This window comes from Umbelopsis ramanniana (genome assembly GCF_025399195.1).
Source record: "Umbelopsis ramanniana AG unplaced genomic scaffold K450scaffold_47, whole genome shotgun sequence".
NCBI classification, from domain to species: domain Eukaryota; kingdom Fungi; phylum Mucoromycota; class Umbelopsidomycetes; order Umbelopsidales; family Umbelopsidaceae; genus Umbelopsis; species Umbelopsis ramanniana.
In genome coordinates this window covers 182220-199282 of record NW_026252133.1, presented here as the reverse complement: position 1 = coordinate 199282, position 17063 = coordinate 182220, and the positions used below count along the sequence as shown (strand labels likewise).

Genomic DNA, 17063 nt, shown 5'->3' with positions numbered 1-17063 from the left:
GAAAAAATGATGCTATCCTGCTGTAGCATCCAGTGATCTTCCACAGACCTAAGGACATGGTACAACGTTCCTCAAGGGTAGGGTAACTTTTAGTTGGCTTTTTTTCTCATATTTAAGATTAGCCCCAGTGATCTCCATCGTCGGTAGTCTACGTCTTCCCTTTCACTTTACAATATGCCGTTGGTACAAGCTGTTTTAGACGGTACGAACCAGAAAATTGACTACCTCAGTATCATCTATGCAAATCAGATTATTCCTTTTATTCGACGCAGATCGCCATACACTCTTATTGCCAGTGCTGTGGCTGCCTTCGTCAGTTATCAGCTCTACAAAATGGCCCAGATACCAAAAAGACTTCGGCATATACCGGCTGTTCCATACTGGAAATACATGCGGTCTGCTCTGTCAAGCGAAAGCGCCGATGTTAGAACCCAGAAGATTGTCCTTCCAGTATTAGCCAGATCGCCAAATGGCGTGTACCTTCGTCCATATAGAGGGGGGTGGACCGTTTGCGTTGCTGGCCCAGCAGCTATAAAATCTTTGTTCATTCGTAAAGGTACGTGCATATCGCAAATCGATTTTGCCATAGGAGTCAAGAGTACTCATTTATCAGTTTACGATCAGACGATTTTCCGAAGCACGAAAGCTTTTCCCTGCATAGCGAATCGCTTCTCAACAAATTTATAGGCACGGAAAACATCGTTGCGTTGAATGGTCATGTTTGGAAGAAGCATCGTATGGTGGGTGAACTCAGCACAGACAGCCTTTTGGACGAAACCCATCCTAACTTTTCCCGCCACCAGATTGCAAACCCCGCATTCCATCGATCAATGCCTGTCAAACTATTTGGGAGGTTATGTGAAAAGATGATGATGCGCTTTGAGAAAGAAGGAAATGGACTTAACAACGTTGATGTTCCAATGTTCTTACAACGGTACACATCTCACCCATCTCTATGACCATAAGGTCATGACCATCCACTCACAATCATTTCATACAATTCAGGTTCACGCTGGACGTCATTGGGCTTGCAGCTTTTGGCTATGATTTTGAGGCTCTGGATACTCCTAAAAACGAAAAAGTCGTTAATTATAATGAAATTATGGAAGGTATTCTTCGGCCTATCTAACTTTTCTTTCCCATTTTGGAGAAACGCTTCCTTTGGGCCCTACCAAAGCGCCAAGAGTTACACCGAAAGATGGATGAAATGAACAAACTCTTCTATAACGTTATCGAGAATAAACGGAAAACTTTGGCTAATCTGAAGGATTCAATTGAAGACACGGAAAAGGACTTGTTGACTTTGATGCTTGAAGCCGGTGAAGATACCACAGACACTCAGCATCGACTTTCGGATTCAGAACTTCGTGATGATTTGGCTATCTTCTTCTTGGCAGGGTAAGCGATCAGTGCATATGAAATTCTATGAAGAAATTGAATTTTAACCAAAGTTTACAGTCATGATACCACTTCCAACGCGCTCTCCTTTGCCATTTACTTTCTTGCTGCTCATCCAGTAAGTGAAGATTACTTACGGGATTGTCTCGTAGCAGAGTGAGCTTCCCATGAAGGTCATTTTTTTGCTGATTCGTATATTTTCGTATAGCATATCCAAACAAAAGCGCGCGCAGAAGTTATTGAAATCTTCGGCGATGGTGATGACGCTGTCTATCCCACTTCATCACAATGCTCACAAATGAAGTATGTGTATATGGTCATGAAAGAGGTAAGTGTATTATATATGTGTAATTTTGGTAATGGATACTGAGTGTTCCCATGTAGACGTTAAGAGTATGCCCACCTGCTCCGAATACTTCTCCACGTAAAAATACGGAAAACTTTGATCTTGCAGGCACATTCATTCCCAAAGGATCTTCCTTGACAGCTGAGATATATGCATTACATCATAACCCAGCTGTTTGGAGAGACCCTGAAACTTTCGATCCTGAGCGGTTCGGTCCTGGAGGTGAAAGTGAGTTGAAAGCAGGTACTGGTCTCCCTTGGCTTCCGTTCGCAAATGGTCCTCGACAATGTATAGGTATAATTATTTTTCAAGTTTATGTTAAAAGGTCAGTATTGAGTGACTGGGTTTAACTTTTTGCATTCGTATTAGGAATGAACTTCAGCTTAGCCGAGCAAAAGGTGGTGCTGGCTATGATGCTTCGCAGGTTTACCTGGACACTCCCTGTAGACTCCATCAACAAGGATCACATTGTCTTAGGCAAAGGAATGGGCATCCTCTCCCCAAAGGATTTGCGCGTTGACTTCATCAGACGGTTCTAACGACAACATAGTAAGAAGTGTAGTCGTCCTTTACCATCCTTTGTCCTATGCATTTGTTTTGGCCTTTTGTCTCAACATCAATGCAACCGGTTCAACTACAATACAATCATAATTTAAATACATTGCTAAATATCCTCCAAAAGGGCTTTCTGTTAAACTATATAATGACCTTCTAAAGATCTTCTGAGTCAGACGATGTTCGTCTGGTGATAGCTTCTTTATGGGGGTTTCAGGCTGATTTGTTGTTACCCAGAAAATCGGCTATGACTCAGACGAAAATTTCACTGAAAGTGGGGGGGGGGATTTCTCTTGGCAAAATCTCGATGATGGCGTATGGCGATGCGCTTCTTCGGTCTATGGTCTACTGTGTTCTCTAAATTGTTTGTCGTCCGGTGCTATGTTCTATAACATGCGTGATACGTTTCACCAATCAGATTTCGTTGAGTACTTTATAAACAATTCCCCTTTTACACGGCTGTGTCTCTCTTTCGCTGTCTTACACTACATTATGTCTTTTCTACATGTGATAGCTTACGATGCTAATAAGCAGCTTGAAAATCTAAGCTCGTTCTATGTGAACTACATACTTCCCTATGTTAAACGACGATCGTCATACACCGCTGTAGCCGCTGCCGTGGTTGTCTATTTCAGCTATCGAGTGCACAAAATGTCAGAAATACCTAAAAATCTGCAACACATTCCTGCGGTGCCTTACTGGCCCTTCATGAGGTCGCTGCTTTCGGGTGAAAGCATTGATCATCGAACCAGGAACTACATTCTACCCGTTATAGCCAACTCACCTAATGGACTGTATCTTCGACCTGTCCGACGGGGATGGACTGTAGGTGTCGCTGGTCCAGCAACAATGAAGCGTTTATTGCTCCGCGCAGGTAGGATGCTTCCTTTCCAGTTGAAACTACATGATATAGACTCTTGCCCGTAACTGAACCATGTCATGCTTCTTAAGATGACTTTGAGAAGAGTCCTATGTTTGCTAAGCAAGATTCATTGTTCAACAAGTTCATGGGCAAGGAAAATATAGTGTTATTAAACGGCAGTGTTTGGAAAAAGCATCGCATGGTGAGTTACTCTATCAACCACGACCTTCTGCTGAAGCCACCCTGACTTTATGGCCCTAGATTGCAAATCCTGCATTCCACAGATCCATGCCGGTAAAGCTCTTTGGCAGACTTTGCGAAAAGATGATGCTGCGATTCGAGATAGAAGGTGATGGTCTTGGCAATGTCGATGTTGCCAATTTCTTACAGCGGTATGATGGACTGTTGCATCATGGAGGTTGGATATTGCCTGCTTATGTTCTGACCAATTTCAACTCAGATTCACCTTGGATGTTATTGGACTTGCGGCTTTTGGTTACGATTTCGAAGCGTTGGACAACCCGGAAAATGAGAAAGTAGACACTTACAACAGTATCATGGCCGGTATTCAAAGCGCAGTGTACTTCGTATTTCCCATTTTGGAGAAACGCTTTCTCTGGGCCCTTCCAAAGCGTCGAGACTTGTATAGAAAGTTGGACGATATGAATGAAATTTTTTATAGTGTCATCCAACACAAGCGGGACACTCTGGCGAGTATGAAGAATTCAATTGAAGACACAGAGAAAGACTTGCTCACTTTGATGCTTGAGGCCAACGAAGAAGCCGTTGATGCTGATCATCGACTCTCTAATCTTGAGCTTCGTGATAATCTGGCCATTTTCTTCTTGGCAGGGTGAGTTAACATCAAAGCTGTTCCGGAGTGGATAATGATTTTAATTGGAATTTCATAGTCACGATACTACTTCAAATGCTCTTACATTTGCACTGTACTTCCTAGCGGCCAACCCTGTAAGTTGCCAGTCATTACTTTGTGCCAAGTTTTGCACATGTTTACTTATATACTGTATCGCTTGCAGCATATCCAAGTGAAGGCTCGCGAGGAGGTCCTAGACATTATGGGAGACGGTGACGACGTTATTTTCCCAACTTCCACGCAATGCACGGATATGAAATATGTCTACATGATCATGAAAGAGGTAAAGATTTGACATGTGCTCTTAAGGGCTTTTATTAATTGTACTAAGTATCAATCTTCTAGACCCTGCGAATGTGTCCTCCCGCCGTAGGCACTTCACCACGCAGAAGCAATAAGGATATGGACTTGGTCGGTACGCTTATACCCGAAGGAACTCCTTTGAACGCCGATATATACAGCATGCATCACGATCCAAATATTTGGAAGGATCCCGAGACGTTTATCCCCGAGCGGTTTGCTTCTAGAGGTGAGAGTGAAACAAAAGCAGGAAGAGGTCTTGCTTGGGCTCCGTTTGGAAATGGTGCTCGGCAATGCATTGGTAAAAGATTTTAGCACTTGTGAAAGTTGAGAATGATGTTGCAGCGGGTTGCTAAGTTTTGTTCTTCCATATAGGTATGAACTTCAGCTTAGCTGAACAAAAAGTGCTACTCGCTATGCTGCTACGAAGGTTCACTTGGGAATTGCCGGAAGATTCTATCAACAAGGACGGTTTAAAAATTGGTGGAGGAATCGGTATCATGTATGCAAAAGATATGCATCTAAAGTTCACCAAACGTTTTTAAATCCGAACTTGAGTAACAAAAATTATCAGAGCCCCGTTGAAACTTCCCTTAGTATTACTTATTTCTGATGGTTTGCTTTATCAATAAATTTCTAAGTCATGGCACAATGAGACAGATGGCAAGTTAGTCCAGCGTTCTATAGTCTATTTGTCCAAATCAAACCCATCCCAAGTTCAGGATTGAGATAGCGACAACAATCTCGGACTTGCAGATGACCGTACCAGGCATGGAAGCTTGAAGAGCCTAAAAGGCAATTTGGTAAACCGCTAATCCAAACACAAATGGCTGTATATGTCTTAATACTACCATCCATTCAATATCTTTCACTGTTCGTCCTGAAACCATGCTTCAATGTTTTTTTTTACTGTCCACATCTACTATTTCATGGCCAACTTGTTCTATATACGAAAATTACTAAAATTTACTTGTGATGACTGAATTCAATGCTGGATCAAGTTCCTAAAACCCAGAGCTCAGTAGAATGGACAGTCTCATCGATGATAATTGGTAGTTTCTTTTGAATTGCCACATCTTGCGGTGACTGCTGAATATACGGAATTGGCGGAGCGATCCATTTCTTTAAACAATGGACTTGCAAGTACTGTGCAAAAGCGACTGTCGCACCAGCAGAGAGTCACCTTATGAAATTGCTCTTTCGCCGATACTCGTAGGCTGTCCTTCGGGTGAATTAGTATTGTCACTGCCATCAATTTTACTTCACCTCAACTCAGGTTAATGATCTGCTAACTTTTCGGCATACGGCCACTGACTCCACCAATTAAAGATGGTGGGACAGGGTATGGTACTCCACGGTTTGTCAATACTTTCATGAGTTCCGGTATGACTCAGAAAAAAACGTAATGGAACCCAGCATTCTCTGTTTAATAACAAGGTACTGTTGTACAGTTCCATATTCACACCATTTTTCTTCTGAAAAGTGGAAAGTGCGCGGTGTTCGAGCCGAGTACACCAGTGCCACAGGTCCTCCTTTCGGTAAGTGATCGAATTACGTCAGTATCTGACACGCTTATTGGCGTTCGAATACTTGCTTTGACATTTTGATTACTTCGAGGGTAAGGGATATTACAGAGTGCAAAGTGTATTTCTTTGAACCGGGGTGTGCTCCTTGACTGCGGATCTGGTACAAATTGAGATTCGGATAAAAGCACTACCGAATTTCATATTTTATGGCATATTTACTTCGCCACAGCTACGTCTTTCTTCTTACCCTGATACCATGACTTCCTTACAAGTATTGGCAGACAGTACAAATCAGCACTTGGAAAACCTCAGCTCCTTTTATGCACAGCATATTCTACCATATGTCAAAGGCAGATCCTCAAAGACCTACATTGCTGCTGCTATAGCTGCCCTCTTTAGCTACCGAGTTTACAAGATGGTGCATGTGCCAAAGAACCTCAGACACATACCTGCTGTCCCGTTCTGGCCATATATGACATCAGTTTTGTCAGGTGAAGGTATCGATATAAGAGCTCGTAAAGTAATCCTTCCGGTACTGGCCAAGTCACCAAACGGACTGTATCTGAGACCGAATCAGCGCGGATGGTCCGTAGGTGTTGCTGCTCCTTCAGCAATGAAAACCTTATTCCTTCGTATTGGTATGTTATTCTGCAAATCGCCAGTACTGTTTGAGACCCGTTTGTATTCATCAACTTTCCATTTTACACCAGGCGACTATCCAAAAGACCAAAAGCTCCTTAGAAATCAACATTCGTTAGCATTCAAGTTTATTGGTAGTCAAAACATAGTTGCATTGAATGGTCCTGTTTGGAAGAAGCATCGCATGGTAAAGAATTGCTGACTGTACAACTTTTTCTCAGAGTCCATATGCTTAGAAGCCGACATTCATGTAGATTGCGAATCCTGCTTTCCATCGATCTATGCCTGTCAAACTATTTGGTAGATTAAGCGAAAAGATGATGCTACAGTTTGAAAAAGAAGGAGATGGACTTGAAAATGTCGATGTTCCAAATTTCTTGCAGCGGTAGGTTATAGATAGGCGCATGAATTGTAGTACTACTAATTTTCTCATTAATGCAATTTACGTCGTCTAGTTTCACCCTGGATATAATTGGTCTTGCAGCCTTTGGTTATGATTTCGAAGCTCTGGAAAAACCTGGCAACGAAAAGGTTAACGCCTATGAAGATATATTAACTGGTGTTCGAAACCCTCTCCATTTCTTCTTCCCTATTCTAGATAGACGTTTCCTTTGGGCTATGCCAAAGCGGAGGGAGTTGCATACAAAACTCGGAGATATGAATAACGTATTCAACAACATCATCGAAAACAAACGTCAAACTTTGGCTACTTTAAAGGGCTCGATCGAAGATGCAGAGAAGGATTTGCTTACCTTGATGCTTGAAGCGAATGAGGAATCAAATGATGCCGACCATCGGCTTTCGAACTCAGAGCTTCGTTCTGATTTGGTCGTTTTCTTCGTTGCAGGGTAAGTCAAAGTGACGCGGGAAGCAATCCAAGAGAGGTATGACGCTAATATCAAAACTTTAGCCACGATACTACATCCAATGCTCTATCGTTTGCGTTATATTATTTGGCCGTTAACCCTGTAAGTCTAATTTTCACTATCATGAGAAAGGACGCTCACATATTTTGCTTTTCGAAGTCATTGTACTAATGTGATTTACTGCTATGAAGCATATACAAGAAAAGGCTAGAAAGGAAGTCATTGATATACTTGGCGATGGCAACGACGTCGTGCATCCTACTTCTACGCAGTGCACAGAAATGAAATATCTATACATGATAATTAAGGAGGTAATGGTTTGGATAAAATGCCTGCAACTGAATCCACACAAGCCTAGTTCTCATATCACTCTATCTACATAGACGCTACGAATGAGTCCGCCTGCTCAAAACAGCTCTCCGCGTGAAGGTGCTGAGGACATAGAGTTAGCAGGATCGCTCATTCCAAAAGGAACCGTCTTGAATGCTGACATATTTGTCATGCAACACAACCCAGCTATTTGGAAAAACCCTGAAACCTTCTATCCCGAGAGATTCGCTCCAGGGGCTGAAAGCGAATCAAAAGCTGGTACTGGTCTTGCTTGGGTGCCTTTTGGAAATGGACCAAGACAGTGCATAGGTAAGGAAATTGTACAATTTTGCAAACATTAGATTTGCGGGTGCAACCTTTAATGTTGTCTTTCAATCTGTAGGAATGAACTTCAGTCTAGCGGAACAAAAGGTACTGCTTTCCATGCTTCTTCGAAAGTTCACTTGGGAGTTGCCCGAAAACTCTATCAATAAGGATGGATTAGTGTTGAATGGAGGAATATCCATCATTTCTCCCCGAGATTTGCACCTGAAGTTCACTCCACGATTCTAGATCTTTCAATTCTAAGTACACTTGTTTTATGTTATATATTCACTATGCCATTTATCAATGCATCAACTTGAAAACATCTATTATAGTTGACGAAGTAATTTTGTACCTTACTGACTGCGTTGTGTATGTTAGTTGGTGGTGGAAAGCTACTGCCAAGTTACTACAACATTATCCTGTCGTAAACAACATGCTTTTTGTCATCTGAGGGTTTTCTGTGCACGCACCATGTATACGTTTCACGAACAACATGAAAAACTCCTCTTTATGAACATTTGCATAATGCATTGTTAGTGTCTGATATAAACTCATTCCATAATATCTAAATTAGTGCGTATGTGTAAACTTCAGTGGTGTACCTCAAAGGTGTACAGACTTTGGAACCCAGCATCCACAATTTTATGTTTGACAAAAAGGGCTCAGCTGGAAGGTTGATCCTTTTTCCCGCTGATCACATTTCAGTTTTATTATGAGTTTATTGCAATTTCTGGTAACAGACATTGACCAGGCTGTGGCAGCCGTCAGCTTATTTTATGCTCAGCATATTCTACCTTTCGTCAGGCGTAGATCCCCAAAAACCGTCATTGCCGCCGCTGTAGCGACGGTTTTCAGCTATCAGATATACCGGAAAATGCGTATCCCACGAAATCTTCAACACATCCCTTCCGTTTCATACTGGCGATACATGAGGTCCGTTCTTTCAGGTGAAGGAATAGACGTCCGGGCACGCGAGATTGTTCTTCCCGTGTTATCAACCTCACCAAGCGGCCTTTACCTGCGACCCAAACGTTTAGGATGGGCTGTGGCTGTTGCCGATCCTGTAGCAATCAAAGCGCTGTTTTTTCGTAGAGGTATTTTTCTATTTACATTTACGTAAGCGTTTGAAAAATCGTTGATTGTTAACATAGTATAATGGTCCGGTAAGATGATTTTCCAAAAAGCCAAGGCTTTGTACAGAGACAAGAAGCGTTGGCGGCAAAGTATATCGGAGCTGGGAACATTGTTACATCAAACGGTGATGTTTGGAAGAAACACCGCATGGTAAGCTCATATACAAGCACTTATTCAGTACTCTGAATGATGAGGTGTCCCTTAAGCATTTTACATCTAGATTGCGAATCCCGCTTTTCATAGATCCATGCCTGTCAAGCTCTTTGGCAAATTGTGTGAAAAGATGATGGTTCGTTTTGAGAAAGAAGGACAGGGTCTCGAAAATGTTGATGTCCCAAATTTGTTACAACGGTACTTAAAGTTCATATGAATTAACTTTGTATTCCCTCCTACGTACTGACAACCATTGTTTCGCTATGCAGTTTCACATTGGATGTTATTGGACTGGCAGCCTTCGGTTATGATTTTGAGGCTCTTGATAGCCCAGTCAACCATAAGGTTCAAACGTATAATGCCATCAACCATGGAACTCGAGATCCACTCTACTTCTTCCTCCCTTTCCTCGAGAGAAACTTCCTTTGGGCGTTGCCGAAGCGTAGAGAGCTGCACAGAAAGATGGATGATATGAATGCCATCTTTTATAGCATTATCGAGCACAAGCGTATCTCTCTAGCTAGTACGAAAGACAAAACTGAAGACGCTGAAAAGGACTTGCTTACCCTAATGCTTGAAGCCAATGAAGAGGCAACAGACGCCAAGCATCGACTTTCGGACTCAGAGCTTCGTGATGACTTGGCCGTCTTCTTCTTAGCAGGGTAGGTGAAAATGTGACGCAGGTGCCTGAGATGTAGGCGAGCTCATACAATGTCACTTTTCAGACATGATACCACTGCAAACGCACTATCATTTGCACTTTACTATTTGGCTGTCAACCATGTAAGTGACTTCTTATATAGCTCTTTGCAATGCCGAAGTCATCGGGAACTATGAAGCCATATCCCTAACTATTCTAAACCCCCCGAAGCATGTACAAGAGAAAGCTCGTAAAGAAGTTATCGATATTCTAGGAGACGTTGATGATGTTATCTATCCGACAGCAGCACAATGCTCTGAAATGAAGTACATTTACATGATAATGAAAGAGGTAACCACTTGGTATTCACAACATGGAATAAGACGGTAGTACTGATTCTTCGCCTGTAGACACTGCGGTTGAATCCACCTGTTCAAAATAGCACATTACGAGTTGTTCAAGAAGACACTCATCTTGAAGGCACATTCATTCCGAAAGGATCCACGTTATCTGCCGACATATATATGATGCACCACAATCCTAAGCTTTGGAAGGACACCGAAAAGTTTACACCTGAGCGCTTCGAAGTTGGGGGTGAGAATGACTCCAAAAGAGGAATTGGTCTTGCTTGGGTTCCGTTCGGAAATGGAGCAAGACAATGTATTGGTGAGATATTTTATCGTTCTGCACCGGTTGCTTTTATGAAGAAATCTGACTGACTGATTTGTTCCATATCGTCTCCGTAGGCATGAACTTCAGTTTTGCAGAACAAAAGGTAACTCTGGCTATGCTCCTTCGTCAATTTACTTGGACTCTTCCGGAAGATAGCATCAACAAGGACCGTGTTGTTCTAGATGGTGGAATGTTTTTCTCTACTCCCAAAGACTTACGGCTGAAATTCAGCAAGCGATTTTGAGTTATACCCACGCCAATCTACTGAATATAACTAATCCTTTGTCGCTTACTTATCTCCAACTTCATTTCATTCATTTTTTCCTTTGTCATTTGAATCTGTTCCTATCCCATCACTCCATTTTTGCTCAAATTACATGCGGTAGCGAATCGCACGACAAAATATTCCAAAGCAATTGCGTTGATTGCATTACGTATTCAATTCAAGATATAGTAAGATATAGTACGTTATAATAAAATACTTGCGCAAACTCATGTACCAGTCATCAAGCTTTATTTGGATGTAGTCAAGTAAAGACTACTGTAAGTTGGGAAGAAGACCAGTGGCTACGTTTTCATGGTGGAATTCACTTAGGTGGTCAAATGTTTATGTACATGACAAAATGAGGCGAAAGGTATGAACACAATTAATAATATGAGACGAAATCAATCTAGGAACATTACAATGGCATATACAACTATGATAGCAACATCTACGGTACTTTTCTCCCTGATTTCTTTTTGACCGGTAGGGAATTTTGCGCCGCGCAATTGTATTTTGAAGAGGCTCATGATCCACGCCGGCGTGCACGCGCAGCTTGTGAAATGGATAAATCTAGTGGTTGCCTTCGTCTTGCAGATTTCATTGGTCGTTTAATTGACGACGAGTTATCGCTGGTTATGGATCGTCTGTTTGTCTCTGTGATTACTTGTCTTGATCTGTTCCTCACAGGAGGGTTCTGTTCAGCAGGCGATGATTCTTCATCGTCGTCTTCGTTATCTGAATCAGATGAAAGTGTTGATATGAATCCCTTTGTAGGCGTAGCTATATCAAGAGGTTGTGTCGAGTTGCTGGATGGCACATAATCATCGTCTTTCATGGAGGAAAGTAACGACTTTGCTCTCAGAGCTATCGAATCGGCATTTTCAGATTTGACTTCGGGTTCTTTTGGTAGCGGCTTGGACTGACGCTGCGTTCCTCTCTCATTCCTTTTTCTTATTCGAACTTCCCTTCCGCTGGTTTGTAGTAGATTTTCCATGAGCTCATCCAAGTAAGCCGTTTCGCTTTCATCGCCTAAGTGAAAAATACAATAAGTGATCAAGTCGCGCATAGACATTTTCATTGTTGGGTTAGAAACTTACTGGTATTGACGGCGATGCCTTTACTCTTGGGAGAAACAACCTTCTTGGGGCGGTTTTTGCGTTCTTGGGCAAGACGCATTTGTTTTTCCAACCTTTCCTTCTTCAACCGTGCTGCTTCCAAATCATCAACCGCACCCTATAAAACGTGACCATTGGGGTTAGAGAGTCGATACATAATAGAGCGCAAATTTAGCCCCCTTATATCAGCTTTTTTCCATTTGAGAGCCCTCTCAACATCACTAATCATTACCTTCCAACTTGCTCGGAACCGGAACAAGATTCCAAAGAATTCATCTGGAAGCATTTTTTCAGGATCTTCTCCAAAGTATTTGACGGCCGTGTCGTATGCTTCACACATCTCCTGGCAAATGACTTGTACTTTGGAGAAATGATCTCTTGCAGCAGCATAAAACTCGTCCATGGTCTTCAGGAACAGATCTTGATCATTCTGATCAGTAGAATCGCCTTCCTTCAATTTCCTTTGTTCCTCTAATTCAACTCCCAAGCTTTTCAATCCATTCTCCAGCGCCTTATATTCCTCCATGACATCCTTTAAGACCACTAAGATGAATTCTAGTTAGAGCATGCGCGGATATCATCATGCCCTGGAATCACTATATACCTTTCTGAGCTTGTTCGGTGGGCCGCAGTTCGATCATGAAGTATGACATTTCCGGGAACTTTTGTTGCACTACTTTTGTTATATAGTGAAGAAGTGTAGGTGTGGTACCATCGCTTTTAGTATCCGTTAACTTGTTAATGCTTGCAAGTTTGATGCCGAATGCGCCACCACGATGACCGGATCCATTCAAGAAGTTACCAAGAATGAGAATGAGCTGGATGTGCCAATGATTAATGTTTATCGAATTGATAGCTGACAAGTATAGAAAGTACTAACCGTTAGGAGATCGGTAAAGTTGTTCGCATTTCGAACGGATTTGGAGGCGTCCAGAACAGCACTCAGTTGCTGCAATCAAGAGTATATGGGTTACTAACGACTGAATACGACATCAAAATTCTGTTCATTTACTCTTCTTTTACCTGATCAACAAATGCAATTTTGTCCGGGAATGTGCTTTTGAAAAGCATAGCTTCGATGCGCTGGCGGTACCGTTGAATCGATGTCATCTATAGCACCTTTTTAGACCACGTAGAACTTTGACTGATATTGCATAGGACAAAACTTAGCGTCGCTTACCTCCAAACAGAATTTATCTGGCTCCGATAGAGCATTTTGATCATTATCCGGATTGCTGATATACTTCTTCAGATCTTCCTTCTCTTTGTCTGAAGCCTCGTATCGAATCAAAGTACTCAGCAACTGTTCATCATCAAAGACAGGATCCATTGCCAACAGCCTTGGTTTTAGTTGATCAAATGATATTTGTTTTACAAGACTTCCAATGAATATATCTATTCAAGCGACATTATCACCTGCAAAAATTTCATAAAGCATTCACATAAACTGGTACTTACTCAAGTTGTACGCCTTCTTAGAGTCTATTATCTGTAGTGCTGCCTTTGCAGTTTTAATCTTGAATTCAGCCACTTGTTTTTGTGCAAATGATTTTTCAATTTCATCGAACACTCCTGAGGTAGCCAATTCTGCTTCGAACTTTGCTGCTTTCTGTCGCTTCTCGTCACTGGTGATATTAGGGTCCCAGAGAGTCTCATTTATTCCCTGTCGATTCAACTTATCCCACTGCACGACTTTGGTTTTGACCTTCGGTTGATAAGAGCTCATTTTACGATTGGCCGTAGCAAGTAACGAAGGATGAGCGGGATGGGGCGGGGGTGGTGTAGAAGCAGTAGAGCTGCTTTGTGAAGATGGAGTTGATGGTGGTGGGGGCGGGGGTGGTGGAGGAGCCATACCAATTCCAGGGGGAGGTGGTGGTGGAGGGGGAGGTATAGGTATACCGGTGCCAGGCATTGGCGGCGGTGGAGGAGGAGGCGGTGGCGGCGGAGGCGGTGGAGGTGGTGGGGGAGGCGGTGCCGTATCGCCGCTTACTGCACCATTTGCATCAATATCTCTCGAGCTCAACTTCATACTTTCCAGTGACACATCCAGAGTTGGTTCAGGAGAATCTACTACAGGACTTGAAGCTTGACCACTGGCAATAGATGATTTATCACCAATCTCACCATCAGACTCTAGTCCCGACGATTGGTCTAAAGTGGTAGTAGCTGACGCTTTGGCTTCTAAAGAAGCCGAGGAGGATTTGGTAAGAAGTTTTGGTAAAAGTTTACCGCTACTAGCGAACAACTTTGATTTGAGCGATTGTTTGAAATTGTCAGAAAGACCTTCCGTTGGACTTATGAGTGATGCTTCATCAAGTACCTTTGATTGACCCGAATTTAGTAAATTCAGAATGGATCACCAATGAAAATATAAAGGATGCTCTCTTTACTTACATCTTGGTGGTCATTGTCAGGAACGTTCCATGTCTTGACATCACTGTCTTTACTCCGTCGTCCTTTTAAAGTAGGTTTGCTAGCACTAGCTGAACTCGAGGAATTCTTCTGCTTCAGGATTTCATAAAAGCGCAACATCTGTGTATCCATTGCTTCCAGATTCTGCTTATATTCTGCTTGAACGTCGCTTAACTGCCTCTGTAGCGTTTCAACTGTATGAGTCGAAATTCGAAGTAATTCCTCAAGATGTTCGTTCTTCGCCTTCAATTGACCAACCAGCCCATCTACGTACACCATTAGTAACGAGTTCTACATTATGTTGCTATGCCATTAGTTCTCACCTGCTTTAGCAGATACCTCTAATTCTAACTCTGCTACTCGCTGCTGAGCTTCTTCTGCCGCTTCATGGGCTTCTGCTGCCTCAACTAATGCTTGCTCAAGCTCATCTTGGTCTACAAATTTGGCCGCAAGATTACTGACACTAATCGGTGCATCAGCAGAAAATTCCTTTTTCTCCAATATCACGTCAGACACAATGGAGTTCAAGATCTGAAAATACCGTGTCCTACAGAAAGGTTGAATGAGTGCTCGGCGTCTAAACCAATATCATCTCAAAACTTGATACTTACTGCGATTCCTCTTCTTCTGGTATTAATGTCATATGTTGTAACATATCCACAAAGAATCCGTATGCTCGTCTGCCTCCGGTGGTGTTGAGGAGAGATTCCAATATTTCATGTGGATCCTCGCTTGTATTCTGTATCATGCCACCATACAAATCTTCATGGTCAGCATCGGCCAGTTCTTGGTATCTGTCAATTTGACGACTGAGAAGTTCATATCCAAAGTTGTCCATTTGCTTCAGTAGCTTCTGTAGCCCGGAATTGTTCAGCTGATCTCTGATACCTATTCGTCTTTCCAACTGTTCCACCGTTTCTAGGCTGACAATAGCATTGACAAGTAGTATATTTGCCAACTAAAAATCAAATGTGAGCATAACAAACAGATAATCAAAGACAACCATCAAAGTCTACTCACTGCATACTCCATCAGCTGGTTGTCAGCAGCAGTGTTTCCCATTTTACGGTAATCATCACTTGCACCGACCATGGAACCCATTTTGCCTCTTCCATCCAACATCTGGCTTAAAGCTCTAAGCCACGTGTCAAAGCGGGACGTATCATGGTACCAGTCTTGAAGTGCATTCATTGACTCTAACACTAATGTATGTCCTTTTGGAATATCACAGTAGCAGAGAAATGTTAAGGCTTCACAAGCCAATCTTCTCGCTTGCATAGATGATGAGACTAGTGTAAAGGTCAAGCTCTCAATGCAATGAGAACTGCCCAACGCCTCTCCAATACCGTACTGGAAATTGAACAACGCATTAAACATTTGAAGTAAAAGAATGGCCCATATCATGTCAATTATGACCTACCATGTTGTTAAGCAATGACTTTAGGCATCTGACAAGATCCGTTTCCATCTGCGTGTCTTGCGATGATCTTGATAGCGGCAGCTGACTTGTTAGTTACCAGCCAGCACACGTTGTCATGAAAGCCACAGTATAACTTACTTGCTTGCCTTCTTCGTCAAAGCTCCCAAGGTATTGGCAACAATTTGCATACCTCGAAGATCTATAAACTGTCTGACCCAGCTATACGATTTGTTAGTTTCACGTATCTCCACTTAATGCTATACAGCGACACTACACATACCTCAGTGGCATTGTTCGTAGGCTCACAACCAGATGATTCACAAGCTTCGGAGTAACTTCTCGCATTTCTGGTTTCATCAGTTTCGCTATGTACCACTCAGGTGTGTTTTTGTCCTCCTTACTAGTTTGTACGGTGCTGGTTTTGGAACTGACGACAGGGCCTTTGCCAGAAGATTTGCGCTGATTCATCGCTGGCCCTAACTTGCTTAATTGACCTTCGTTACATAGAACCCACCACTTTTTCTCCACTGGCATCATTCGAACGCCTTCATCGCTAAGATTAAGATTCAAACGCGACTGGTATCCGATACAGGTAAAAGTCAATATCACATTACGCAAGACATTTTACTAGTTCGCATCCTTACCGCTGTTTTCGCAAACAAACGCTCAATTTCTTCATCTGACGGTCGATCGCTAACTGTTGACGATGATAGCATGGAGCTGGTCCATGTGCCTCCGCCATCACTTCCACTGTTGTCGTTCTGAGATAGAAATGAATGTGACGATTGTGAGCTACGAACTGACGCTCCTGGTTCTGATAGCCAAAGCAGTATAATAAGCACATTGTAATCCATATTAAAATTCCTTTAGGCTTTACTACGTTACCTTGTTCCCAGTTTTCCTGGAATGACGCCTGCGTTGTCGGTGCGTAAGCTTGATCTCCGTTCGAGAAGCTGTTTACAATTGCCGCTGCAGGGTGCTGTTGGTCTGAATGTTGACTGGCTGCAAACTGATACTGGGAATTACTTGTATCAGGTTGGCGTCTTTTATTTTGATTTCGCTTCCCTCCTAGGTTATGAAAGATGTCCATCACCGAGTGAGATTCGGAACAAGCGGCATGCAACCAAGTGTGAAGTGAACGGTAGAGCTATGTTTTTTTGAAACTCCGGATTGTTTTGGCTTGCTTGTCATTTCCATTTCGAAGAAACAACCAAACATCTCTCAAATAAGCAACTTTTAAAAACCGCATA

At 42.5% G+C, this 17063-nt stretch overlaps 6 protein-coding genes across 6 annotated transcripts; 5 read left to right on the top strand and 1 right to left on the bottom strand.

Moving 5' to 3' along the window:
- The first annotated feature begins 335 nt into the window (after positions 1-335).
- K450DRAFT_251254 (uncharacterized protein) lies at positions 336-707 on the top strand. The gene has a single exon (XM_051590693.1). The coding sequence runs from the start codon at positions 391-393 to the stop codon at positions 685-687; it is 297 nt and encodes a 98-aa protein (XP_051442691.1). The 5' UTR covers positions 336-390; the 3' UTR covers positions 688-707.
- Positions 708-1198: 491 nt separating this feature from the next.
- Positions 1199-2283, top strand: K450DRAFT_273667 (uncharacterized protein; the record flags this gene model as incomplete). The annotated part of the gene is made up of 5 exons (XM_051593090.1): positions 1199-1398; positions 1459-1516; positions 1607-1726; positions 1783-2038; positions 2114-2283. The coding sequence occupies 5 exons, from the start codon at positions 1199-1201 to the stop codon at positions 2281-2283; spliced, it is 804 nt and encodes a 267-aa protein (XP_051442690.1).
- Positions 2284-2420: 137 nt separating this feature from the next.
- K450DRAFT_251245 (uncharacterized protein) lies at positions 2421-4987 on the top strand. Its single transcript, XM_051590692.1, has 8 exons — positions 2421-3173; positions 3251-3363; positions 3423-3553; positions 3622-4014; positions 4073-4130; positions 4199-4318; positions 4381-4636; positions 4711-4987. The coding sequence occupies exons 1-8, from the start codon at positions 2681-2683 to the stop codon at positions 4878-4880; spliced, it is 1734 nt and encodes a 577-aa protein (XP_051442689.1). The 5' UTR covers positions 2421-2680; the 3' UTR covers positions 4881-4987.
- Positions 4988-5924: 937 nt separating this feature from the next.
- K450DRAFT_251238 (uncharacterized protein) lies at positions 5925-8562 on the top strand. The gene is made up of 8 exons (XM_051590691.1): positions 5925-6499; positions 6572-6687; positions 6755-6885; positions 6956-7348; positions 7411-7468; positions 7558-7677; positions 7750-8005; positions 8079-8562. The coding sequence occupies exons 1-8, from the start codon at positions 6118-6120 to the stop codon at positions 8246-8248; spliced, it is 1626 nt and encodes a 541-aa protein (XP_051442688.1). The 5' UTR covers positions 5925-6117; the 3' UTR covers positions 8249-8562.
- Positions 8563-8714: 152 nt separating this feature from the next.
- K450DRAFT_282458 (uncharacterized protein) lies at positions 8715-10847 on the top strand (the record flags this gene model as incomplete). The annotated part of the gene is made up of 8 exons (XM_051593435.1): positions 8715-9096; positions 9171-9286; positions 9357-9487; positions 9559-9951; positions 10015-10072; positions 10161-10280; positions 10340-10595; positions 10676-10847. The coding sequence occupies 8 exons, from the start codon at positions 8715-8717 to the stop codon at positions 10843-10845; spliced, it is 1626 nt and encodes a 541-aa protein (XP_051442687.1).
- A 246-nt stretch (positions 10848-11093) lies between these two features.
- K450DRAFT_251232 (uncharacterized protein) lies at positions 11094-16973 on the bottom strand. Its single transcript, XM_051590690.1, has 17 exons — positions 16699-16973; positions 16458-16627; positions 16094-16389; positions 15952-16032; positions 15814-15880; positions 15414-15743; positions 15005-15351; positions 14717-14940; positions 14376-14659; positions 13440-14301; positions 13162-13376; positions 13005-13091; positions 12862-12930; positions 12586-12799; positions 12214-12524; positions 11964-12099; positions 11094-11895 (listed from the first exon to the last, which is right to left on the bottom strand). Exons 1-17 carry the CDS (start codon positions 16901-16903, stop codon positions 11390-11392), a joined length of 4404 nt encoding a protein of 1467 aa, XP_051442686.1. The 5' UTR covers positions 16904-16973; the 3' UTR covers positions 11094-11389.
- Positions 16974-17063: the final 90 nt, after the last annotated feature.